Source organism: Xenopus laevis, chromosome 1S (genome assembly GCF_017654675.1).
Source record: "Xenopus laevis strain J_2021 chromosome 1S, Xenopus_laevis_v10.1, whole genome shotgun sequence".
Classification (NCBI taxonomy): Eukaryota; Metazoa; Chordata; class Amphibia; order Anura; family Pipidae; genus Xenopus; species Xenopus laevis.
In genome coordinates this window covers 182,906,158-182,933,772 of record NC_054372.1, presented here as the reverse complement: position 1 = coordinate 182,933,772, position 27,615 = coordinate 182,906,158, and the positions used below count along the sequence as shown (strand labels likewise).

Genomic DNA, 27,615 nt, shown 5'->3' with positions numbered 1-27,615 from the left:
TCATAGCTTTGGGAGTGCTGAAATTAAAGGCAAGCAGACAGCAAATCAGGTTTGCATTTTGATTGTGGGAATACTGTACATACAGAAGACATGCTGTTTTTTTTAACCTGCCGGTCAGAGATGCTGTAGATGCTCTTGCAGTCAGAGAATCTATTCTATAAAAACATTAGAAAAATAAACTAACCTTGACCACCTAGACATGACCCAGATGTAAGTCAAGCCAGGTGTAGATGACCTGTGAAATTTCAATCATGAGGAGTAGAAATGAAAAAACATATCAGCTGTTCAATACAGTCATTGATTAAAAGACCTCAATTACAACATGTTTTTTGTGTTCTTTCTGACATTGAAATTTGAAATATCCAAATATCATATCACACCAAGTAAGCTGTTATTAAGCTGATTGTATAAATGCAAAGCAGGGTTAGCTTTTTTTTTTTTTTTTCGTTTTTAATACTTTGAAATGAATTCTAAATGTGTACTTAAAGAAAAAAAAATACAAAAATGTTCTTTAATGTTTAAAACAAAGGAAGACACACAGACGTATATTCATAAAGTTTTAGTGCTAAACTCTTTGTCGATTTTTGTTCTTTGTGTCAAATACGTTTTTACATTCCTTATGTAAGTCAGAGCAATCTAAAATGTTTCTTTATATTAGAGACTACGAATCTATAGACTAAAAGAGTTTTGGGGGTAGTTTTTCCTTTTTTGATACAGTGAGCGCTGTTAGTATATACAGGCAAGAGTCATCATAAATTTGAAGCATATTTCAGTTTGTCTGTGTCCGTGTCTGTGCTGGATACTATTGAAGAATCCTTACTTGGGGGTGCAGGAGGGGCCTGTGTTGGTGCCCCAACTCTTGCAGGAGGTAAAGCTCCTGAAGACATCTGACGAAAAAGGGTTACCCTTTGAGGGATATTGCTCCGACTTCCAGACTGAGTACCTGCAGTTTGAACATTTGATATGGGCTGGGGGAGTGAAGCTAATGATTCTCCCACAGTCGGGTGTGGTTTAGATCCTAAAGTAGATATCTCATGTGGCAAAGAAGGCTGTGAAGCTGAAAGATGCCTCACATCTCTAGTTAGGTTAGTGTTTGCAAGAGCTTGAGCGCTCTTATGAACTTCATTTATCTGGGATGTGCCAGATGCTTGCTGCTGCTGCTGGATTAATGAAAGCTGTGACGCTGTTAGTGAGCTATACTGAAAAGTTCGACCAGCCAATGGACTCTGAACAGAAGGACTACAGGCTACAGCAGCAAAGGAAGAAGGTGAGAAAATAGCAGCTTGTTGAGGCGTCTGGGGGCTGGGTGTTGGTGACTGGAGGTTTCCATGGGATAAACTGTTTGCATTATAAACAGGTGGAGATTGGATCCTCATTCGCAGTGATGAACGTGTGCTAGGATTTTGAACTGGCAATTGCTGGTAGCTAACTGAGGGATGACCTTCCACCATCTCCCTGTCTTGTGTCAACATCTGCTTCAGGATTTCGCTCTCCTGGTTGTTGAATACTACCGTGTTGAGGTCCTTTTGAAATCGTTGCTGAAGAATTGAGTTCTTCCTCCCTGTTGGGGGAACATTTTAGGTGTTAATTTTTTTTTTCTTTGGAGGCAGGCAGAAAGCAGGCTATTCATAATTCATGCAAAGTTCACCTTAGAATATTTGCTTTCGTTATAGAATTGTGAAAGGCTTCCATGGTTTACAGTACTTAGGCAAGCCCACTGCAATAAAAAAACACTTTTTTATTGCAGATTTCAACATATAAAACAAATTTAGCCTTGTTATTTATGTATTTATTTAATTATTACAAATGGGATATGATAGCAACTACTGAAAAATGGTTAAGGAAATATAGAGTAATGAATAAATAACATTGGCCAAGTAATAACTAGCAAATTCTCACAAGTTATATTTTGGGGGATACCCCTGTTACATAGCATATGACACTGCTGCATAGTGTGAACTTCTTACCTTGTTACATATATAAACTTAAATTGTGTGTGATTGTCCCTTTTTGTTTGGATTTTTATCTTTCTGATTTCCCCCTCCATCTTCGTACATGCTCAAGATAGGGTCCTATCAATACAACTTCTTTTATTTATACCCTACACATTAGATTAGGCTAAATATACAAAATTCCTTGAGGGACGTGGTTGCATCTACAAGTCAATTGGGTATAAGAATTTTTGGGGGGAGAATTGTTATTTTATTTACATTTTATTACTTTCTTATATAAATGGATTCCATTTACATAACCATGCCTTTTGGTTTAAACCTCATTCTAATATTCATAATAGATGTAATGCAAATGTATTAAATACTATTTTTCTAACCATCCAGTCATTAATCAGATGCACAAGTTAGGGAGTATCAAGACACTGCACTCCTTATGTGAGCACTAAGGGTGACTGGCACTTGTTGCTCTTAGTGGTCTAACACTTATGCCTTAGATTATGCTATATGACGCCTTATATACAGTATTTTCCACTGTTGCTTCAACTTGACAACACTTAGGGGCCGATTCACTAAGGGTCGAATACTGAGGGTTAATTAACCCTCGATATTCGACTAGGAATTAAAATCCTTCGACTTTGAATATTGAAGTCGAAGGATTTAGCGCAGATAGTTCGATCGAACGATTGAAGGATAATTCCTTTGATCGTTTGATAAAATCCTTCAAATCGAACGATTCGAAGGATTTTAATCCAACGATCGAACGAATATCCTTCGATCAAAAAAAGTTAGCCAAGCCTATGGGGACCTACCCCCAGGCTAACACTGACTTCGGTAGCTTTTAGATGGCAAACTAGGGGGTCGAAGTTTTTTTTAAAGAGACAGTACTTCGACTATCGAATGGTTGAATAGTCGAACGATTTTTAGTTTGATTCCTTCGATTCGAAGTCGTAGTCGAAGGTCGAAGTAGCTCAAAAAAACTTTGAAATTCAAAGTTTTTTACCTTCGAATCCTTCACTCGAAGTTAGTGAATCGGCCCCTAAATGATGGAATTGTTTCAAGTAAGGCGGGTAAATCTTTTGGAAGTGAATTTGTACAGTAGCTCTTTTTGGAAGCGGTGACTATGAGAAACAGCTTTCTTTCTTTTTTATTGTAAGAGGTGTACAATGAGTGTTCCTTGTCTACTTCAATATGCAGTACTTCTTTTGATTAAAAAAATATTACTTACATAGTAATTAACTCTAAAAAAAAGCTATTTCCATCAAGTTCACTCCTATCCTTATTGATCCTTATAATAACTTCCAATAATACAGATCTAGGCATAAACCTAAAGAAAAACCTTTGCCACAGAAAATGAAACTATTTCTTTCTAAATTCAAAGTGGACCAGTCCTTAGATCAACATTATACTAAGAGTATGCATTTCAGGTGACTTGTATTTCCTCACTTGCTGAAAAGTCATCCAACAATTTTTTGAAACTAATATGACGATAAAGAGCATTCTCTAACTTCCTAGCTCTCACTGTAAAAAAAAATTGTTGCTCTCGGAATAAAACATCCATTGTACTAATCTCAAGAGATGTTCTTGTTGTTAGATATGCTTATTAGTATTTTATTTTCTAACAGAACTCCCCAAGGTGTATGCCTTGGAAAACATTGGGTGGAGGCATTGTGCAAGCTTGTACCAAGTTTCCAAGTCTCTCCAATTCTACAAAGAGCTTCCAGGTTTCCTGACTACCAGCAGGTAGATACCTTGGGGGGTATTTATCAAATTCCCGAATTTATCTCAATATTTTCTATTAGAAACTCCGATCACATCTGCTCTGGATTTTTATACTTGCTTATTTATTATTGAATTGTCCTGAAAATTTGCTTTGCGGGAAAAAAAATCAGATTTTCTCCATTTTTTTCATCAGATTTTCCTGGGGTTTTTTTTCGGAATTTTCACCCGAAAACTTCGGGTAATTGCATGAAACTCAGCGCACATCAAAAAACCATTGGGACTTCTCCCATTAATGTATATGCAACCTCGACAGGTTGAATTTTGCATTCAGAGTTTAGTAAATAACCCCCCTTATGTACATTGTACATTGGAGTGTAATCCTACCTCAAAAGGCAGTGCCAGGAACATACAGTACATTTCCCAAAACCTTAAGACAGAAAAACTATTTTGTCAAACAAACTCTACAGACATTTAACATGATTATTTACTCTACAACAAAGACATTACTATGCAGACAGAAGCCTATGGGCAAATTTACTAAAGGGCAAAGTTACTAACGTGAGCGTGTGGTCATTTTGGTACTTCGATGGCCGCTAGCGTAACTTCGCTAGCGAAAGTAATAGACTTTAGCAGTACTTCGTTCCCTAACGCCTGGCGAATTTGCGATCTTACGAATGGACATAACTACGCAAATTCACTAAGATGTGGATTTTACTGAACGTTACCTCTTGCACCAGACTTGCCCAAAAGTCCTATAAAACGCTAGCGTCTTTTCCTTTTTCAGGGTGATAGGCTGAAAAAGAGCATATTTTTTTGGGGGGGTAACCAGCTTCCCCTCTACATTTCCTAACATATGGCACATAAACGATACACTGGGCTCATGTGTAGGGCAATATAACAACTCTATTTTATTTTATTAAGGTTTCCCGGGCTTGTGTAGTGTAATGCATTTCCTGCAACATATATGTTCATTCAACTTTAACTTCCCACCGTATGCAAATTAGGCAACGCTAGCGCAACTTCGATTAGTTTGGCGCAGTAATGCTAGTGCAACTTCAACAGCGTTCGACGTACAACCAGATTTAAGTGAATTAGCATTGTCCTGGCAAATCTACACCTGCCGAAGGGTTGCGCAAAATCGTCGCTGGGTTATTTTCAGAGGTTAGTGTATTTGCCCCTATGTGGTTTCTGTAGGGAACAAAGAAGGGTGGAGGCTAAATAAGGGGCCGATTCACTATGGGTTGAATATCGAGGGTTAATTAACCCTCGATATTCGACTAGGAATTAAAATCCTTCGACTTCGAATATCGAAGTCGAAGGATTTAGCGCAGATAGTTTGATCGAACGATCAAAGGATAATTCTTTCGATCGAACGATAAAATCCTTCGAATTGAATGATTCAAAGGATTTTAATCCAACGATCGAAGGAGTATCCTTTGATCAAAAAAAGTTAGCCAAGCCTATGGGGACCTTCCCCATAGGCTAACATTGACTTTGGTAGCTTTTAGATGGCAAACTAGGGGGTCAATGGTTTTTTTAAAGAGACAGTACTTCGACTATCGAATGGTCGAATAGTCAAACGATTTTTACTTTGAATCCTTCGATTCGAAGTCGTAGTCGAAGGTCGAAGTAGCCCCCTTAGATGGTCGAAGTAGCCCAAAAATTTTTTCGAAATTCGAAGTTTTTTACCTTCGAATCCTTGACTCGAAGTTAGTGAATCGGCCCACTAATGTTTATATCTGTTTTTTTTTTCTTAGATTAAGGTGGGTCCCAGTAACTTTTTGTTAAAATCTACCGAATGTGGATATATAATACACTTGCCTTTTAAACAAAATTATTAGAGACATTTTTAAAAATGTAAAAATCATTTAAATGGTAAAAAGTAATTGGATTTCACTAATATATAAACAGGAGCATGACTTCCGCAATGTCACACAAAGAATGAATTAGACACGAGCCATAGAAAACATTCGGATCATATTGGCATTGATTCACTTCCAGGAGGATGATGTTATAGAAAATTAATAGTCAGATGGTGGGGACATATGCCTATAAGTCTCTCCTTCCTTGTTAGTTGTCTTGTGTCTTGTTAGGATCCATATACAGTAACTACAATTAGATGCTGTCACATGCCTCAAAACAAATACATGATTGTGCAAGACACAGGATTTATTCTAATAGAGTGTTAACCCACTCAGTGCCTATTGTCCTTGTCTGTTTGAAGACTATTAAAAATAACAAAGCAATAAAGTAAGGAACAGACTGCTTATGAGCTAAACTAAGACAGTAAAATAAGATAAAGAAAAGGGACTAGAGCAACTCTTGCCAAACCTTTTGTCAGTGTGAAAAGAGGTAAAAATACTGTCAGAAATTGTATAAAACAGACAAATTGGAAAGTGCTAATGTGTTCTTCCATCTTCCTCTTCATATGACTGCAACACACACTTTCCACTATACCTTCTGACAACAAATAATTTTTCTGCTTTCACATTTTTTTAAACCCTCTACTTTCAAAATGTAAATTTGCTTTTGCCCATGAAATATTATTGTGTAAGTACACTGTATAGCAAAATGTACCAGTTACTGCACCCTACAGAGCAAACTCTACTCTGATGCTCAAATGAAATATATTAAAATGATGGTGCAGATTTTTTAACATTTGTAAATTATAGCGCATTCCACATTAGAGTTTTTTTGCGGCACAAATCGTGAATCATAAATGGAGTTGCGGAAACTTTTTGAGATTTTTGAAGTACAGAAAATTGAAATTTAACATCTAAAAACTAGGGAGTAAACATGAAAGACGAAAATGTAATTTTAGTGTGTTTGAGTGTTTTGAGTGTTGCTTCCAGTGGCCTCAGGTTCTTATTTTGAATTCCTGGCTTGGAAGAAAGTTTTTGTTGCATTAAAACCAGGTGTACTTGCAAACAGAGCCTCCTGTGGGCTGCTAGTTCACACCACCCCCAGGAACGATTTTCATGCTTGTGTTGCTCCACAACTCTTTTTATATTTGGATGTGGTTCATGGGTAAAACAGGTTGGGGAACCGTGCCATATAGGACCACTCATTTCTTTATTGAACTTGTTATAAATAATAACTGCTGCATCAATTTTACTAAATATGTTCCTAAATTACATATTCTGCTGCATGAAAATAGCCATTGTAAGCATTTGCTTCCATAATGTTTTCTTTTGCAGCCTCTACACTGTCCACGAGAAATACAGTTAAAGATCTGTACTCTGTAGCAGTAGTATAGATCCAAAATTACAACACAATAGTTCTGCATTTTTTTATGAATATAACTGCTTTCAATACGATTATCATGGAACAGCAGAAGTCAATTTTTGTATCATGGCTCTTTCCAATATGTGAGTGACAGCCATGACTGCTTGCTAATATAAGCCTTGCTCTTTAGTACAATGTTGTATTCTAAATGGCTTATCAGTAATTGTGCATTGCACATTGAGCCTTGGGGTGCTGTGTGGCAACCTCATCAACTGCAAGACAGCTCACTGCTTTAAGAGATTATTAGGCCATTTGAAGGAAGAACATTTTTACAAGTAAAGATGATTGATTTAAATTCATGTTATCGCTTTTTACTTTCCAGTTTTAGTTGTCACTAAGACTAAAATAACTTACAAATGAAATACCTTTTTGTAAAATTTACAAAGATTTTGGACACGGACAGCGGTATAACCTCCTAATGAAAAAAAAACACCTTACATGGGCATACATCACAGGAGGAAATAAAATATGCCCCCAGTGCCATCAGCCTAATAGACAAAAATTTTTAGGTATGCGCTAAATGCAAGGTTTAGTTCAATATTTGGCCAGGATTCAGTCTTTTAAACAGGATATGGGGGACCTTCTACAGTTAAAAGTTTTTGAAGTCGAAGTAAAATCGTACAATAAAATTGTTCGATCTAATGATTTTACTTCAACCGCAGAATACACAAATTTCGATAAATAAAAGTTTGAATTCGATATTCAAATTCAAAGTATTTTAATTCGATGGTCAGATTTCAAACTATTTTTATTCAACCCTTGATAAATCTGCCTGAATTGTTGCCTCATCTAGGATTACTCCTAAAACATAATACTGGAAAATTAATTCTAATTCTTCTTAAAAAATGTAATATTTAGGAGGTTATTTATCAAAATCCGAATACCATGAAAAATGTGCGTTTTTGCTTTAAAACCAGTGTCAAACCCAGAAAACTCCCATTTCAGGAGGGTTAAAACATTTTCAAATGGGTAAGGGGACATCTCACATTGGGGCAAATTCACTAAGCCGCGAAGCGCCGAACGCTAGCGTTAATTCGCTAGCGTTTGGCATTTTCGCTACTGCGCAAATTCACTAACGAATGCTGGCGTAGTTTCGCTAGTGTTACTTCGCAACCTTACGCCAGGCGAATTTTCGCTAGCGACGAAACTACGCAAATTCACTAACTTGCGCAGTGTACAGAATGCTACCTTTTACGCTAGACTTCCTTCGCCACCTCAGACCTGGCGAAGCGCAATAGAGTAGATAGGGATTGTTTAAAAAAAAGTCCATTTTTTTTCCAAGTCCCAAAAAACGCTGGCGTGTTTTCTACATGATGGCTGATAGGCTGAAAAAGATCGAAAATTTTTTGGGGCTCCCCTTCCTCCCCCCTTCATTTCCTGACTCATGGCAACTTACCTAGACAGTGGGCACATGTGTAGGGCAAAATAACATTTTTATTTGCTGATTTGAAGGTTTTCTAGGCATTTGTAGTGCAGATACGTGTTCCTCCATTGAAATTAGAATTTCGCGCCGTATGCAAATTAGCCTTCGCTAGCGTAACTTCGCTTTATATAGCGAATCAACGCTAGCGCAACTCCGCAACCTTACGCTACCCCTGTGCGCAACTTCGGATTTTAGTGAATTTGCGGAGCCCTGGCGAAACTACGCCTGGCGAAGTGCGGCAAAGTGCGGCGAAGTGCGGCGAAGTTGCGCCTGGCGCAACTTCGCAACTTAGTGAATTTGCCCCATTGACTTTTACATGAATTCAGAAGGTTTTAGACGGAGTATTTTTGGATTCGGACTTGGAACAGCTTCAGGGTATAATAAAAATCACATATTTTACTTTTTCAGGTTTTTGGACGCTGCAAAAAAATTGCACCTTATTAAATAACCCCCATAATGTTACAAGTCTAATCCTTCAAAAAATGTTTTTGCGTGAAGTACAACTAGTGATGGGCGAATTTGGGGCATTTCGCTTTGCCAAAAAATTTGCGGAATGATTTTCAGTGCAAAATTATTCGCCTGCGGTGAATTGCGGGAATTTGCAGCGAATTAGCACCTGCCGAATAAATTCGCCCATCACTAAGTACAACAAATTCTCTGTATTTAAAGCACAAAAGGTGAGCAACTAGGTTGATCTCTGCTATTTCTTTCACTCACTATATGAATGTGTTCTGCACAACAGACCAATGATATCTTATCCTTCATTGAATCTAAACACTGTTCCACATTTATTGTTTTAGTATTTCAATACTAATTCATTAACTAATTTATTAATTAATTCAGGGTCGGACTGGCCTGCCGGAGTTCCGGGAAAAAATCCAGTGGGCCCCAGCCTTGGTGTTCCCCTAGGCCCTCTTTCTAGTTAATTTGCCAGTGCACCACAAAAATACATATTTTTTTTACCAGGCAGGCCAACCAGCCATTCGTTTAAAACGCCGGTTGTGGGCCCCCACCAAATCAGCAGAGCACCGGTAAGAGCCATGTGTCCACACACCAGCCGTTCGCACTACTATGCATTTGCCAATAGAGCTGTAACCCGTCCCAGTGGAGGCTTGGAGCTGAGGACCCTAATGTTGCGTCATCAGCTTCATGTGATTGATGGAGCCATATCTTTGATGCTGAGTGGCTGGCCTGTGCTGTGCCTGCACAAGTGCACAGCCAGAACAGCCTGAACGTAAATCCTACATTTCAGGTAGCAGGAGACAGCAGGCTTAAATCATCCCACATGCGCACTTCTATAGGTCCAGCTCTCTGATGGTAATGCTGCAGATGGGGACGGATTATTTAGTGTGTGAGTGTGAACAAAGGGAGACTGAGAGCATAAGTGCAGGTCTTGGCTTTGGTACATCAAACCAGACTTTACTGCCTTTACTGAATCCTCTGCTGCATCATTGCATTACATAAGGTGAAACAAGTACTAACTTTTTTTTCATTTTACTATATTTTCATTTCCAATTTTAAGTGCCACTCTATGAAAAAAACCAGCTGTCACCTAGTATGATCACAAAAAAAACTGAAAAATAATGAAACCTACTTAAGAAGCATATCTGGCCCAGGAAAATGCCAACAGAACTGTACCGTTATTTGCTTGACTTTTTTGAGCAAACAACTGCAAGATTTCTGAGTGATTGACTTGATGGTTGTACTTGAATGAGAAGTTGGACTAAAGCAGCACTGATAAATTAAAGGGATCCTGTCATCGGAAAACATGTTTTTTTTCAAAACTCATCAGTTAATAGTGCTACTCCAGCAGAATTCTACACTGAAATCCATTTCTCAAAAGAGCAAACAGATTTTTTTATATTACAATTTTGAAATCTGACATGGGGCTAGACATTTTGTCAATTTCCCAGCTGCCCCTGGTCATGTGACTTGTGCCTGCACTTTAGGAGAGAAATGCTTTCTGGCAGGCTGCTGTTTTTCCTTCTCAATGTAACTGAATGTGTCTCAGTGGGACATGGGTTTTTACTATTGAGTGTTGTTCTTAGATCTACCAGGCAGCTGTTATCTTGTGTTAGGGAGCTGTTATCTGGTTACCTTCCCATTGTTCTTTTGTTTGTCTGCTGGGGGGAAAAAGGGAGGGGTGATATCATTCCAACTTGCTGTACAGCAGTAAAGAGTGATTGAAGTTTATCAGAGCACAAGTCACATGACTTGGGGAAGCTGGGAAATTGACAATATGTCTAGCCCCATGTCAGATTTCAAAATTCAATATAAAAAAATCTGTTTGCTCTTTTGAGAAATGGATTTCAGTGCAGAATTATGCTGGAGCAGCACTATTACATGACAGTATCCCTTTAAGTTCTGTGCAAAGAAATAAAAGGGGTGATACACTTTTAAGTTTACTTTTAGTAATACTAATACTAAGCAACTTTTCAACTGGTCTTCATTATTTTTTATAGTTTTTTTTTCAATTATTCTTCTGACCCTTTCCATCTTTCAAATGGGTGTCACTGACCCCATCTTAAAAACAAATGCTCTTTCAGGTTACACATGTATCATGTTTTTGTATTTATGACTAATATTGTAATTTGATTTAATTTTGATATTTATTTGTGGGCACTATTTTCCCTTAAATATCCTCCAACTGGGAATGTAACTTGTAACCAAACCTGAATGAAATGTGAATCGTTGGGGCTAAAGATCCCAGTATCATACAGTATGATTGAGCACAACAAGCTGACAGTTTAAGACTAACAGAGGAAAATTATGTAAGGAAAACAGAATCATAATCAGTCGGCAATCAGCTTTTTTCATTAAAAGGAAACAAGCATATCGAAGGATGCAGCATGATGGTGGAGAGGTGAGAACTGCAAAGAAAAAGTGACTCTTCACAGGACAAAATGGTAAAAAAGCGGTGGTTTCCAGGTGAAAATGCTCTTTTCCCCACCAGTGTGCAACATGCCCTTATATGGACATTATAAAAAATATTCAACAATGTTTTCTCATAGAAATAGAACATTCTTCTTTTACCTGCTACACAGTTTTAAGTCAAATGTTAACTTGTTTTTCTATCTAGAATATGTTCTAATGGCAATAAGCATATAACTAAAAGAAGATTAAAATAGCATTATGTAACAAAGCAAAAAAAATAAACTAATGCTTTGGGCTATTGCTGAGGAAGACAACAAACCTGAATTTTCTTGCCAGGTCCTCTCTGAAGCCTGAATATAAATTGCAATAAAAATAAAACATTATAAGTATTGACGTTGAATTTGTTTTCAGGTGTATAGAACAGATTTCTAACTAATATAACTGAGTGGTTGTGCAATGAGATAAATATACAGGAATATAAAAATAATAAGGAAAAAGTTGTGGATGTGGTGGCCTTCCTGACTCCTATTTGTAAAATGTAAACATATTTCTTTTCAGTTCTTTTTGTGAAGTCTTTTTATGAAACAAAAGTGCCCACAGGTTTAGTAAAAATATACACGACAAATATTCCTTCCATTCGACAAAGCACAATTGGCTTCACAAAAATAGAAATTGCTTTTGAGCTTTTGATTAACGCAGTTGCTATAGATGGAAATCATTTTGGGATTAGCCAATTGTTGAAAAATTTCTCATCCCATTTTTCCAATTTTTGTACATTTTAAACCTTTTTTGTATTTTGTAACTGGGTAAAATACAGTACATGTGATAATTTCTATTTCATGTAGTGTGGGCATCTTCTTTATGTATAAAGCTAGATGCAAAAATATAATTATTGTAATTACTATTTTACATTTTATTAATGATTCAATCAAATGCATAAATAGTATAATTTTCCTATAATTTCTGATATTTTAACAATTCCATACGAAAACAAGTTTAGTTTGGTCTTAAAATGTATATTAGACCTTCAGTTTATAAAATGGTTAGACTTCATTGGGTAGAAGCATAGTGACACAGAACAATATCTGCCTGCACTACTATTTTAATTGTTTTTGAACCAAAAATAAGGGGCAAATTTATCCACAATCAAATTTGACTTTTTGCTGCACTTTGAGAATTTCAGACACAAAAATTGAATATACATTAAAAATTTACCATCTAAAAGCTGGCGAGTTTTTGAACCAAAAATTAGAGGCACATTTATCAGCAATCAAAGTCGACTTTTACTGCGCTTTGAGCATTTCAGACAAAAAATCATAAACATCTAAGAGCTGCGAGTTCATGTAGTAGTTAAAGGGAGTTGTATGTGGTAGGGAGTTGGTAATGATGAGTAGAATTTGGTTGACTGTTCTTTTCATGTTTTTGCATGATCAAGTTTTTGAAATATGAGGTCTTTTTTTATAAATAATCACACATTTGAGATTTTATGGGGGGTTTTTTAATTAGAAAAAAATTATCTTTGATCAATTGATCTCTAAATCCTATGTTTGTAAAAATATTTTTCTTTACTTCAACAATTTTTTTCACCCCTATTCCTCTGTGAAAATGTTCACCATTTGCTAAAATTTTTGCGGCAAATCTATTTCACATTACAAAAATGAACTCCAAAAAAGTAATTGTTAGGAGACCTTTTAAAGCTACTGAATGTAGACCCTATTTTATGACAGGTTCCCTCAAAAGCAATATAGCTGGCAAAGCTAATCATGAACATGAGTAGGTTGGATATGCATTCCCTAAAACAAAATAGCAATACAATTTGAAACATATATGTTTACAAGCCACATTATCACAAGTGTCACTTTGACTAATGAACAACGACAGTGGGCTATCTTAGCTAAATTAGTGTTATGCCAGGGGCTTAACTCCTGGCTTTCTTCCACTTGGAGATATTTACTATTGTTGTTTCTCAACCATTAGGAGTTCCGGGCCCCCTTGCCAAAGGATTACCAACCTCCTAGTAGTATCTACTGTCTCTGTCCCATGCTGAGTTATGTAAGATCCTGAAAGGAAACAACAGAAATTTTGTGCCTGCCTCTTCCCTTCTGTGTTCATTTCTATATCATCAATCTGATTCGCTGAGTCACATCAATCTTTTAAATTAATGTGCAATGTGCAGAAGCATTTGAATTTAAACTAACACAGTCAAAAATGTATCAAACAGCATGAAATATCTTGAAAAGTACAGTAAATACTTACATTTCTAGATGATAACTACTTTTTATCCTACGTAAAATGATTTTGCTAAAAAAATAAATCATTATTTTTAACTTCATAAAGCATGAAATGTCTTAATGAGAATGCTTTCAGTCAATGCCAGCGTCTCACAGGAAGTTCTTCTCCTGAGGCCTGGAGCTTAATTCTTGATAAATTATACCAAATGCTCCATGCAGTTTGTAAACTTGAGTGTATTCAGCAATTTAATTTAGGTACTGGAGCTATAACATACAATTTTATGTTTTTACTATTCCAAAATAACCATACTTTTATTAAATGAATAGACCACATGAAATATGATATAATTTATCATTCATGCAGGTACAGAGTTCGTTTTTAGAAGACCGAGAGCAGAACAAAATGAAGCTGAGGTTATGAAGAGCCAGGAAAGAAAGTTTTTTTGTGATCTAATGGTCTGGATTTTCAGCTGTTTTTAAAGCTGAAGCTTTTTGATATCTGTTTGTGCTATTTCTTGTCATTTTAGTCAGTGTTTAGTTTGCATAATAGATTAGTGTTGCTGTACCACTGTATGGTGTTAAACACCACATAAATAGTACTGAAAATCAATTAACCACTAAAATATCCAAATAGTGCATGTAACTACCACGTGTACTTTTTTTTTATCTAGCTGTACTGATGGGTGAATAAATTTGGCAGGCATGGATTCAAGGTGAATTTCCACATTTCGCCGCTCGCAAATGTATTCCCGAAACTGCAGAGAAAATTCACTGCAACAAAAAATTAGTTGCGCGTTAAAATTGTCACGCGCATAAAAGTTGTCAAAATTTATTGGACGCCCATTGACTTTAATGCATTTGGACCAAATAGTCTCTCGTATAAAAATTGCAACGCATCAAAATAATTTTGATTTTGCAAATTTTTTGCTGTTTCGCAAATTTTCCAGCTAAGAGAAATGGATTCATCCATCACTAATTTCAGTAATAAAACTATTTCTTCACAGACCCCTTGTGGAGATAAGGCTAGCATTTTGAAGACCTTCTGGTTTCCTCCTTGGCCAGCTACTATTGTGAGCTTACAATTTTGCCATATACTGTACTATAATCTCATGTGAACTTATGTTAGTGGGATAGAACAGTTCCACCATCAGATCTCTGCAGGAGACGTATTGAAATAATCATGGGCCCCTGCATTCTTAAATTAAGGGAATAATTCAAAGGAAGCAGTCTAGTAGTGCAAAAGAAGCAGCATTAGCAGCATGCACACATGGCAAAGCATGTCAACTTTTTGACCATACACAAAACAAAGGATACACTACCACATGGAGTTTTTAGATATAATGTATAGTGTAATGTATTGTCCTAGAAGAATTGCTTGTTAGTTATTATTATTCATGATGAAGTTAGTAGAAAGTAGATATGCACAGAATCCCTGTTTGTATAATATCATGAGCCAATGAAAACATTTATTAAGATGAAATCAAAATGATAAAAAAACAGAAATCTAGAAAAAATATTGCTATATAGCTATAACTATCTAGTTTGTGTAGTCTAAAGCTATTAATATGTGTAATGAATTGCTCATGTGACCGGATTTTTGACTTGACACCCACTTGGAGGCAATGATAGGGCTAGAGGAGAGTCTGGTCCTTCAAGCCAAAAATCAGATGACATGAGATGCTCATTGTAACCATGTGATGACCAGATCGTCTTCCACTGTGTGGATCAATATTTTAACAAACTAAATTAGATATCAGCCAAGAAAAGCCATTTTGGTTCTAAACAATATTCAGTGTGAAGCCAAAAAATGTCTGTCTGCATATTGCACCAATTCAATTTGGTCCAAATTTAATTCTAAACAAAATTGATATTTGGCCCAAATCTAGCCTAAAACTGGATTCAGTGCATCCCTACCTACAAATAACCACTTAGTCTAATAAACACATGCCTGGATTGTAAACAATTGTTGTGGAAATGGCAGGTATAATTGTATTTAGGCAATGAATGCTGGGTTGAGTTTATGTTTTCTTTCAAAAAGTAACAACAGAATGAAAGAAAACCTATGAATTTGTAAAAAAGAGAATACTGTATCCTTTACTGTATAATAAGGGCTGTCTTTAGTGCTGATGGACAAAACAATGGAATGCAACAATATTTATATACAGCAGGAAGTGACCTATGACCTTTCATATGTGGTTTATCTTCAACTTTCATTGCAACCTTGAGCTGTTAATGGGTGATGGAGTTCATCAACAACAAGGTCAACAACAACAGGGTCACAATTTAGGCAACACTGATAATTGTTAATACATTGCCCCTCCCCTTTCCTATGATCATTATCTTGCTCTGTTATCACCATCTACATCCTATACCCTACTACACCCTAATCTTTCTTCCTACAGCTGCTGCTCTACAGGGCTCAAACAACACTTGAGGACCTGGGTGACAAGCGCTATTTAGACCCCTAAAGACAGCTTTGTATATATATTGCATCCATCAGACTACATATTGTTCTTTGGATCACTGAGCAGCAATGGGAAAAAAAAAAAAAATATATATATATTTATATATATATATATCATAGGTATATCATTTTAATTGACAAAACATGCACATGCAAAACTAGTGCAATGGCAAATATTGTATGCTGTGAAAGTCACAGATGTAGTATTCATAACCAGCCCTGCTGGTGCATCAGTAACCCAGCTAATGGAAAAAGATGAATTAATCAATGTGCAACATTGCAGTTCTGATTTCTGGCAATTTTACTGTGCCAAACAGAATCTGTATAATCCAGTTTATGGAGTAGCATAATCGAAAATACAGTTTTTGGGTCTCAGTTGTATGACTCCCCTACAATGTGCTGTATATTGTTATGTTATCCACCAACAGAATGGTCAATTAAGTGATCTACATCTGTGCTAGGAAAGAAGTATTCACTGTAATTATAAATATGTCATAGAAGAAAAGCCAAAGTATAGACATATTAATGTAAAAAATAATACCTATCCTGTCTAATCTGTCTATGGCCACAGTTTCAAATGCTCTTCTCATCATAGGATATTCTTCTAGCACTTCATTGAAGTTCTCCACCGAAAGAGAATATAAGCGGCAATAGGTTTCTGCTCGGACGCTAGCAGTTCTCCGACCTTTTGTCAAAAGGCAAATCTCTGCAAAGAAACACATTCAGTTATTGCAAGTCGATTTCAATTTCAGATATGACGTTACATTTATGAATAGCTTTTATTTGTAAAGCAAAATAAAACAACACTTCAGTGAGATATTCCTAGGGTAATGCTAAGAGCATCAGTCCCAACTCCATTAGTGCTTTACTTTGTATGTCACACTAAACAATAAACACTCGTCTATCTGAAGGGAAAATACACTATGCGGATGTTCATCTATTTGCACATTGCTGACATAGAATGCAGTTTTGGGTAGCTGGGTAGCTTGGGTAGCTGAACTGGATGCTGGTTTCCAAAACGTGTATTTATAGCTTTTTTTTTTTAAATAAAAATCGATGAAATATCATTAACACAACTGTTACATGCTCAGCAAAACTCAGCAATTGTGCTTGTGTATAATTACAGTAGTTTTTATTTTGATACGTAGGCTGATTCCACATTCATTCTCATGATGTTTATTTTCACAGCTCCACCAAAGAAGTTATTGGGGATGGCTGTTGGCACAAAGGGGTGTTGGGTTGTAAAGTTGTTGTCTGAGAGACACAATGGAGTTATGCTGGTACAAAACATTAAATCAATTCAAGAGAAATGTACTATAGAATTTAATGGAGAAAGAAACATAAAGTTGTAGTAAATTAAACAGAATGGAGTAGGAGATAAGAGACTGAGAGGAGGGGGAGCATAAAAGGGCAGAAAAGGAAAGAGAGAATGAAAAATTGAATAAATTAACACTCAGGGGGTTATTTACTAAACTCCGAATGCTACAATCACGAAAAATTTGTGATTTTTTTTTTTTAAATAAAATTTGACTTTTAAAAAATCATGAATTTTTCGGAATTTATTAAACCCTGAGGGTGGAAAAGTCTGAAAATCGGAAATCTCAGACCTGTCGAGGTTGCATATAAGTCAGTGGGAGAAGCCCCAATGATTTTTTGATGTGCGCTGGGTTTCGTGCAATACCCCGAGGTTTTCTGAGTTTTCGTGTGAAAATTCAGAGAAAAATTGTGAAATTTGTGAAAATCGGATGAAAAAATCCGAAGAAAATCATGAAAATTAGATTTTTTCCCGTAAAGCAAATTTTCGGGAAAATTTAATAATAAATAAGTGTAAAAAACCAGAGCGGATTTGATTGGAGTTTGTGGCAGAAAATATTGAGATAAATTCAGACTTTGATAAATAACCCCCTCAAAGTATGTACAACAAAAAAAGAAGGGATGGCAGAGACAAATTGAGAGAAAAATCAAAACATGAGGAGCAGAGGTATGGAAGAACACTGGGGCTGATAAGAATGCATACATCTAAGGAATACATGGACAAAAGTAGAAAGACAAAACAGTAGAAGTAGCAAAAAGAGTCTGTATTTTTGCCTGGTAACAACATCTAAAATCCTCTGCATTACAGACACAGAATTATACCAGAATGTTGTCCCTGGCCTTACAGGAAGGCTGGGCCCTATATTAGGTGGGAAAAATTCATCAGAATTTAAATAATATCCAGTGAAATAATATCTAGTATATTAAAGAGAGCACCAAGACTCATTTATGATAGCAAGTTCAAGTGTAAAGACACAGTTCATAAAAGTAATTGTTTCCATACACAGTCCTTGCAATTGTGAGTCCAGGTATGGGATCAGTTATCTGGAAACCCATTATCCAAAAAGCTCGGAATTTCAAGAAGGCCATCTTCCATACTATAGATTCCATTATAATTGAATAATCCAAATTTTTATAAATGATTTCCTTTTTCTCTGTACCTTACACTTGATCCAAACTAAGATATAATTATATATTATATATATAATATAATTAGCTTTTTGGGTTTATTTAATGTTTACAGGATTTTCTAGAAGATCCAAATTACAGAAATATCAATTATCTGCAAAACCCCAGGTCCTAAACATTCTGGATAATAGTTCCCTGTACCTGTGGGAAATGTCAGAGACCCTGCCTAGCCTTCTCTTATTTAAAGTGTGAACCATGCTCATTCACGCTTGGAAATTCTGGACATGAAGGTAGTTTCCAGGTTCCTCTAGCAGAATGCGTCAATGACTTCCACCAACTTACTTGCACTTTTACAACTAAAGGTACACTCGTGGGTGCAAGAACTTACACCATCCCCACTTTGAAAAATTTGCAATAACTTTTGCATTATTTCTAAAACACATATGCTAATTAGATTGAATATTGGTGCAGTATTAATGGTAAAAAAAAACATAATTTGCAGATGTGCTTCTTTTGGAAATTAATCTTTAGATAGTTTGGGCTTGTTCATTAGCTTTAGGGCATGCTAGCCCAAAACTTTTTGATCAAGCAATAAAACACATTGCAGCATAATTCTGTTGAAGGTTGTCCTTTTTACCATTTTGCTTCAGTCATATAGGAGCCTGAGTGGAGGTCATTAAAGAGGATAAAGCCAGCATTGCAAATAATAGTGCGGCAGCTAGTACAGTAATAATATCCAGTCCACATGCAGGGTGGACATGGTTCACTATGTCCATATTTCCTCATCATGCACCTGTACTGCAGCAAAATGTTAACTGGAATTAACAGTTAACCAGTTATTGGATTGTTATGTAGACCACAGTACTATGCAGTGAAGCTGCAGTTTCCAGTACTACTTACACAAATGCTGCTTAAACACCTGCTTAGCACATGTACCATGACTTACCTTATTCTAAATAAAGAGTGTATTATCACTCATTTCATACTGACCTCCAAAATATGATCCATCTGTCAATTTCATGTCTTTGCTGGATTTAGTAATGACACCTGCCACACCATGTTGGATAAAATACATCTTTTTCCCCACAGCTCCTTCCCGAATAATGTAATCTCCAGGTTGAAACACTTCAAACTTCAGTTTGCTCAGCATGGCTGTGACAAAGTTTGGATCCGCATTGGCAAACAGAGGCATTGTAGCCACCAGTTTTCGACAGTTGAAGTTGACTATTTCCTAAAAAAAAAGACATAAATGGAAATGTGACTTATTTGTGTTTGATAATAGAGTAGATTATTACTCGTTCACTAAGGTCCAACAGATTGTTATGAAACAAGACTTGATAGTGACTGGATTTGCCTTGTTAAAGAACCTGTATGTCCAACTGTGGCTAAATGAAGGCTTATGGCAGTACCTCTAGGAAAGATGTTATTCAGTAAGTGAAGAAAATAGGCTTTGATCCTATGAACCCTATTATTCTCTAATAGTACTGGCAGTTGCTTTGGCTGCACCTTTACAATGAATTTGGCAGTCCAGCAGACAAGCATTTGGTACATTATAGGTAATGTTCTTGCAGCCTCAAACTAACTGGTCATTCAGTATATGCCAAAGGTCCCAACCTTTTTTAAATGTGACCAACACTCAAATGTAAAAAGTGTTGGGAGCCACGCACGCATGAAAAAAGTTCCAGGGTGTTGCACTGTGATTGCACTATGATTGACAGCTTGGTAGCCCCATGCAAAATACCTGCCTACATGAAGTCCTGTTAAATGTAAACAAATGTCTTAGGGGGTTATTTATCAAAGTCCGAATTTGTATCAATATTTTCTGAAAAAACCTCCGACCAAATCTGCATGTGTTTTTTGGGATTATTTATTAATACATTTTCCCGAAAATTTTGTTTGAGGGAATAAATGGTGAAAAAACTATTTTCACCTTTTTTTCAGATTTTTCACCCGAAAACTCAGAATTTTGCTCGAAAAATTTGGGGTATTGGCAAAAACCCAGCGCACATAAAAAATCATTGGGACTACTTCCATTGACTTATATGCAACCTTGACAGGTCTGAGATGCCGGATTTTCAGATTCAGACTTTTCCCATCCTCCGGGTTTAATAAATTCCTAAAAATTCATGATTTTTTTGAAAAATCCGATTTTATATAAAAAAAAATCACAATTTTTTTGTGATTTTTGCATTCAGAGTTTAGTAAATAACCCCCTTAAAGTACCTGTTTAGAGGCCATTGGGAGCAACACAAAAATGAGTTGGTGGGCAACATGTGGCTAGAGTTTTTCTCAAAATTATGTATCCATTTGTACTAAGAAATTAATAACTATGCTGTTCCTTGTGTGTCTTACTCCATTGGGCTCAAGGTTGTGTCTCCAAATCCCTTGTACTGTTTAAAAATAAACCATGGTACAGTGAAATCTATAAGAATGTATTTAAATTATAGAATAAAGATATTGGGAGCAATAGTATGCCTATAGATGGGTAGTCTCTACCCATCTGTTTGCTTGATGAAAACACCAATAACTGTCTTAAAAATAAAAAAAATAAAAATCCATGTTGCACATACAGATATTAACAGCTGAGGGCATCCTTGCCTTGGAGGTCAAATTGCCGGAAATCTGGATATGGAAGAATGCAATTAATATTATACCGCCTGAGGAACGCTGGAAATAATTGTAAGATGAGCTAGCACATTTCTGTCACATTAATTGTGTTATTCAAATGTCACCCTAAGACTGAAGTGGCTCATTACAAGAAGTCTAAATATGACACGTAATAATGCATGAATGTATATTTTCAGCATAATACAGATTGATTTTTAATATGGAATTAACCTAATAAATAAACTCTTACATGAGCACCAAATGACCTCCTTTTATCCTTCTTATACACAACTTAATGTTGCTTGACCACCCAACAGCATTTTGCTTCCCAGCTGGCCATTTTCTATTTGCAACACAGTCATGTTTTCAACAAGCACCCAATCAGCGAGCATTTGCACCCACAGTGATTCAAGGTAGTTCAAGACATCCCACCTCCATTCATTTTGTATCAATAGATGCCTGTTGATACCTTGGTGCACTAACATAGAGATATATGCTAAGGTTGTGACAGAATATTGATGGCTTCTACCTCTACCTTTATTTAATGATTAATACCATTTTGATTCCATCAAAACATACAATGCTGTGCAATGAATGGTAGACAATCCAATAAGAACACAACCCCAAAAAATCATCATTAATGATAAGGCAACTGTTTCACCATGTGACCCCTATAATCTTCACCTTTCTATCATTTTATGTAAAAATACTAATCACTTTATCTGTATGTTCTACAATATTTCTAGGATTACCAAATAATTTGAAGGTGAAATCAAAGTCTAGTGTTTTCAGTCAATGGAATGACAATCAAGTGGGATTGAGAGACTCTGTTTTATTTAAAGAATGGGGATTCAGCAAAGCCTAATCACACATACAACAGATTTGTGAATATGTATCATGGCTCAACCAAAGGAGGTGTCTGAGGAACTTAGAAAAAAAGTTGATTCCCATAAAGCTGAAAAAGGTTACAAGACTATATCTTAAGAGTTTGGATTCCACAAACCAACAGTCATACATATTGTACACAAATGGAGGAAAGATCGGTGTTACCCTACCCAGAAGAGGGTCAACCATCAAACTCCACCTGCAAGGTGTCTAATAGTCCAAGGGGTTACAAAATAACTTTCTAACTTTCTAACTCGCTTCTAAACAAGTGAAGGCCTGTCTCACATGTTGATGTTCATGAGTCCACCATAAGGAGAACACTGAACAGCAATAGTGTGTATGTAGCAAGGAGAAAGTCACTGCTCTCCCCACCCCTCAAATATTGCTGACTGTCTACAGTTTGCTTCAAATCATGCAGACAAGGACAAGGATGCTGGAAGAATGTTTTGTGGACAGATGAAGCTAAAATATATCCTTTTGGCTTAAATGAGAAGAATTACATTTGGAAAAAGAAAAACACTGCATTCTAACCTAAAAACCTTATACCATCTATGAACCATGGTGGTCGGAGTGTTCTTGTTTGGGCCTATTTTGCTGCATCTGGGCCTGGACAACTTGCCATCATTGATTAAATTATGATTTCTGAACTGTCCAGAGAATTATAAAGGAAAATGTCAAGACATCTGTCCATGATCTGAATCTTAAGAGACAATGGTTCATGCAGCAAGACAACATTACTAAACACACAAGTCGTTCTACCAAGTCAAAGTCCTGACCTTAATCCAATTGAAATGTTGTGGAAAGACCTAAAGGGAGTTGTTCATTTGTGGAAACCCACCAACATCCAAGAGCTGAAGCTGTTCTGTGTAGAGGAATGGGCTTAAATTCCTCCAAGTCGATGTGCAGGACTGATCAACAGTTACCACAGATGTTTAGTTGCAGTTATTGCTGCACAAGGGGGTCACATGAAATACTGAGGGCTCAATTCACTTACTTTTGCCACACACAGATATGTTATTGTGTCTTTTTTTTTCCAATAAATACATGACCAAATAATGTTTGTATCATTTGTTTAACTAGGGTTTCATCTATTTTCATCTATTTTCAGGACTTGTTTATAAATAATAGAGATGTCGCGAACTGTTCGCCGGCGAACTTGTTCGCGCGAACATCGGGTGTTCGCGCTCGCCGGAAGTTCGCGAACGTCGCGCGACGTTCGCCATTTTGGGTTCGCCATTGTTGGCGCTTTTTTTTGCCCTCTCACCCCAGACCAGCAGGTACATGGCAGCCAATCAGGAAGCTCTCCCCTGGACCACTCCCCTTCCCTATAAAAACCGAAGCCCTGCAGCGTTTTTTCACTCTGCCTGTGTGTGCTGAAGAGATAGTGTAGGGAGAGAGCTGCTGCCTGTTAGTGATTTCAGGGACAGTTGAAAGTTTGCTGGCTAGTAATCGTTTTGATACTGCTCTGTTATTGGAGGGACAGAAGTCTGCAGGGGTTTGAGGGACATTTAAGCTTAGGTAGCTTTGCTGGCTAGTAATCTACCTTCTACTGCAGTGCTCTGTATGTAGCTGCAGTGGGCAGCTGTCCTGCTTCTGATCTCATCTGCTGACTGCTGCAATAACAGTAGTCCTTGTAAGGACTGCTTTTATTTATTTTTTTGTTGTTTTACTACTACTACTACTACTACTACTATAAGAGCCCAGTGCTATTAGTCTAGCAGTGTTGGGGAGTGGGACTGGTGTGCTAATCTGCTGCTCCTAGTAGTTCAGCAGCACCAACTTTAATTTTTTTTTTTAATATTCATTTTTTTTTATTTTACTTTTTTTTATTTTACTACCGCTGTAGTAGTGTATAAGTTGACCTTTTAGGCATTATTTGCCCTGTAGGCATTATTTGCACAGTGTTTTCTTCAACCCGCCATCTAGCTGTGTGACCTTGTTCACATTCTGTCTAAATATCCATAATATTACCGTCTCCAGAAAAAACACCGGAGTGACTTTTTTCAAGCAGCCATAATATATTTTACGTAATCCGTATCCACCGCTGTAGTAGTGTATACGTTGACCTTGTAGGCATTATTTGCACAGTGTTTTCTTCAACCCGCCACCTAGCTGTGTGACCTTGTTCACATTCTGTCTAAATATCCATAATATTACCGTCTCCAGAAAAAACACCGGAGTGACTTTTTTCAAGCAGCCATAATATATTTTACGTAATCCGTATCCACCGCTGTAGTAGTGTATACGTTGACCTTGTAGGCATTATTTGCACAGTGTTTTCTTCAACCCGCCATCTAGCTGTGTGACCTTGTTCACATTCTGTCTAAATATCCATAATATTACCGTCTCCAGAAAAAACACCGGAGTGACTTTTTTCAAGCAGCCATAATATATTTTACGTAATCCGTATCCACCGCTGTAGTAGTGTATACGTTGACCTTGTAGGCATTATTTGCACAGTGTTTTCTTCAACCCGCCATCTAGCTGTGTGACCTTGTTCACATTCTGTCTAAATATCCATAATATTACCGTCTCCAGAAAAAACACCGGAGTCACTTTTTTCAAGCAGAATTCATATATTTTACGTAATCCGTATCCACCGCTGTAGTAGTGTATACGTTGGCCTTGTAGGCATTATTTGCACACTGTTTTCTTCAACCCGCCATCGAGCTGTGTGACCTTGTTCCCATTCTGTCTAAATATCCATAATATTACCGTCTCCAGAAAAAACACCGGAGTCACTTTTTTCAAGCAGCATTCATATATTTTACGTAATCCGTATCCACCGCTGTAGTAGTGTATACGTTGGCCTTGTAGGCATTATTTGCACACTGTTTTCTTCAACCCGCCATCGAGCTGTGTGACCTTGTTCCCATTCTGTCTAAATATCCATAATATTACCGTCTCCAGAAAAAACACCGGAGTCACTTTTTTCAAGCAGCATTCATATATTTTACATAATCCGTATCCACCGCTGTAGTAGTGTATACGTTGGCCTTGTAGGCATTATTTGCACAGTGTTTTCTTCAACCCGCCATCGAGCTGTGTGAGCTTGTTCACATTTTGTCTAAATATTGATAATATTATCGTCTCTAGAAAAACCACTTGAGTTACTTTTTTTCAAGCAGCATTCATATATTTTACGTAATCCGTATCCACCGCTGTAGTAGTGTATACGTTGACCTTGTAGGCATTATTTGCACACTGTTTTCTTCAACCCGCCATCGAGCTGTGTGACCTTGTTCCCATTCTGTCTAAATATCCATAATATTACCGTCTCCAGAAAAAACACCGGAGTCACTTTTTTTAAGCAGCATTCATATATTTTACGTAATCCGTATCCACCGCTGTAGTAGTGTATACGTTGGCCTTGTAGGCATTATTTGCAGAGTGTTTTCTTCAACCCGCCATCGAGCTGTGTGAGCTTGTTCACATTTTGTCTAAATATTGATAATATTATCGTCTCTAGAAAAACCACTTGAGTTACTTTTTTTCAAGCAGCATTCATATATTTTACGTAATCCGTATCCACCGCTGTAGTAGTGTATACGTTGACCTTGTAGGCATTATTTGCACACTGTTTTCTTCAACCCGCCATCGAGCTGTGTGACCTTGTTCCCATTCTGTCTAAATATCCATAATATTACCGTCTCCAGAAAAAACACCGGAGTCACTTTTTTCAAGCAGCATTCATATATTTTACGTAATCCGTATCCACCGCTGTAGTAGTGTATACGTTGACCTTGTAGGCATTATTTGCACACTGTTTTCTTCAACCCGCCATCGAGCTGTGTGACCTTGTTCACATTTTGTCTAAATATTGATAATATTATCGTCTCTAGAAAAACCACTTGAGTTACTTTTTTTCAAGCAGCATTCATATATTTTACGTAATCCGTATCCACCGCTGTAGTAGTGTATACGTTGACTTTGTAGGCATTATTTGCACAGTGTTTTCTTCAACCCGCCATCTAGCTGTGTGTATTATCGTTTCCAGAAAAACCAACTGAGTTTTTGTTGTTGTTGTTGTTTTTTTAAAAATAATGCCAGGCAAAGGCAGGCCGCCACGCAGAGGCCGTGCTAGGGGCCGTGCTGCTATGCAATCCTGTGGCCCTAGCAAATTGCCCAGTTTTAAAAAGCCAATGACCCTGAACTCCCAAAATGCTGAAGAGGTAGTTGACTGGCTTACACAGCACACCCCATCCTCTACCGTTTCTAACTTTACCACAACATCCTCCTCATCCTCCACTGCTATGGCCACCCCACGTAACACTTCCTCCACCACCGGTGCCCCTTCTTCACTGGGGTCAGAGGAGTTATTTTCCAATGAGTTTCTTGAACTGAGTAATGCGCAACCATTATTGCCAGAAGAAGATGAAGGAGATGAGGACCTTACACCAGATTTAATTCTGGCAGAGAACACGATAGAGATGGACATAATGAGTGATGAGGAGGAGGTCCCTGCTGCTGCTTCCTTCTGTGATGTGTCAGAAGAAATTGATGCATCTGAGGAGAATGATGATGAGGAGATTGATGTTTTGTGGGTGCCTAGTAGAAGAGAGCAAGAGGAGGGTAGTTCAGATGGAGAGACGGAGAGTCAGAGAGGCAGTAGGAGAATAAGACTTAGAAGAAGCAGGGAGGACAGCCCGCAGGGATCAGCAGGGCAACAACATGTATCGGCACCTGTGTTCAGCCGGCCAACGCACCCGCCATTGCCGCCAATACCGCCAACTCCGCCAACTTCTACTGTTACCGCCAGATCGCACACTTCCAAAAAGTCAGCAGTGTGGGATTTTTTTAATGTGTGTGCCTCTGACAAAAGCATTGTAATTTGCAATGAGTGCAGTCAGAAACTGAGCCTTGGTAAGCCCAACAGCCACATAGGTACAACTTCTATGCGAAGGCACATGAGCGGCAAGCACAAAGCACTTTGGGAGCAACACCTCAAAGGCAACAGGCAAACTAAAAGCCACACTCCTTCTGGTCCAGCATCTTACTGCTCTACCTCTGCTCTCCTTGACCCGTCTGAACCACCCTCCACTCCGCCTTCCACCTTGACCACCTGTTCCCATTCCCAGTCATCTGCCACCAGCCAAGTTTCTGTGAAGGCCATGTTTGAGCGTAAGAAGCCAATGTCTGACTGTCACCCCCTTGCCCGGCGTCTGACAGCTGGCTTGTCTGCACTCTTAGCCCGCCAGCTTTTACCATACCAGCTGGTGGACTCTGAGGCCTTCCGCAAATTTGTAGCAATTGGGACACCGCAGTGGAAGGTACCCAGCCGCAATTTTTTTTCTAAAAAGGGAATACCACACCTGTACCAACATGTGCAGAGCCAAGTTACCGCATCTCTGTCACTTAGTGTTGGGCCAAAGGTCCATATGACTACTGACGCATGGTCCTCCAAGCATGGTCAGGGCAGGTATGTCACCTACACTGCCCACTGGGTGAACTTGGTAATGGCTGGGAAGCAGGGAATGGGTAGCTCAACAACAACAGTGGAGTTGGTGTCACCGCCACGGATTGCACGCGGTTCTGCCACCACCTCTACTCCTCCATCGCTCTCTACCTCGTCTTCTTCTTCTTCTTACTCTGCTGCTGGGTCCTCCTTCTCCTCCTCCACACCTGTGCACCCCCAGCTCCCCCTAGGCTATTCGACGTGCCAGGTACGCCGTTGTCACGCTGTCTTGGGGATGACGTGCCTGGAAAGCAAAAACCATACCGGATCTGTACTCC

General features: G+C 37.8%; 1 protein-coding gene across 2 annotated transcripts in view; it reads right to left on the bottom strand.

The window, feature by feature from the left end:
* Positions 1-429: 429 nt before the first annotated feature.
* The window catches only part of hcn1.S (hyperpolarization activated cyclic nucleotide gated potassium channel 1 S homeolog), a 231,771-nt gene continuing 204,585 nt past the window's right edge, over positions 430-27,615 (bottom strand). Inside the window, exons 6-9 of one of the 2 annotated variants that reach the window (XM_041580579.1) lie at positions 19,381-19,621; positions 16,490-16,654; positions 11,573-11,603; positions 1,324-1,561 (exon numbers count right to left, since the gene is read on the bottom strand). In XM_041580579.1, the coding sequence (XP_041436513.1) occupies positions 1,426-1,561; positions 11,573-11,603; positions 16,490-16,654; positions 19,381-19,621 (573 nt within the window). In that variant the 3' untranslated portion in view covers positions 1,324-1,425. Of the gene's footprint in view, positions 1,562-11,572; positions 11,604-16,489; positions 16,655-19,380; positions 19,622-27,615 lie in introns of both variants that reach the window. The other variant, XM_041580578.1, reaches the window with a different exon arrangement.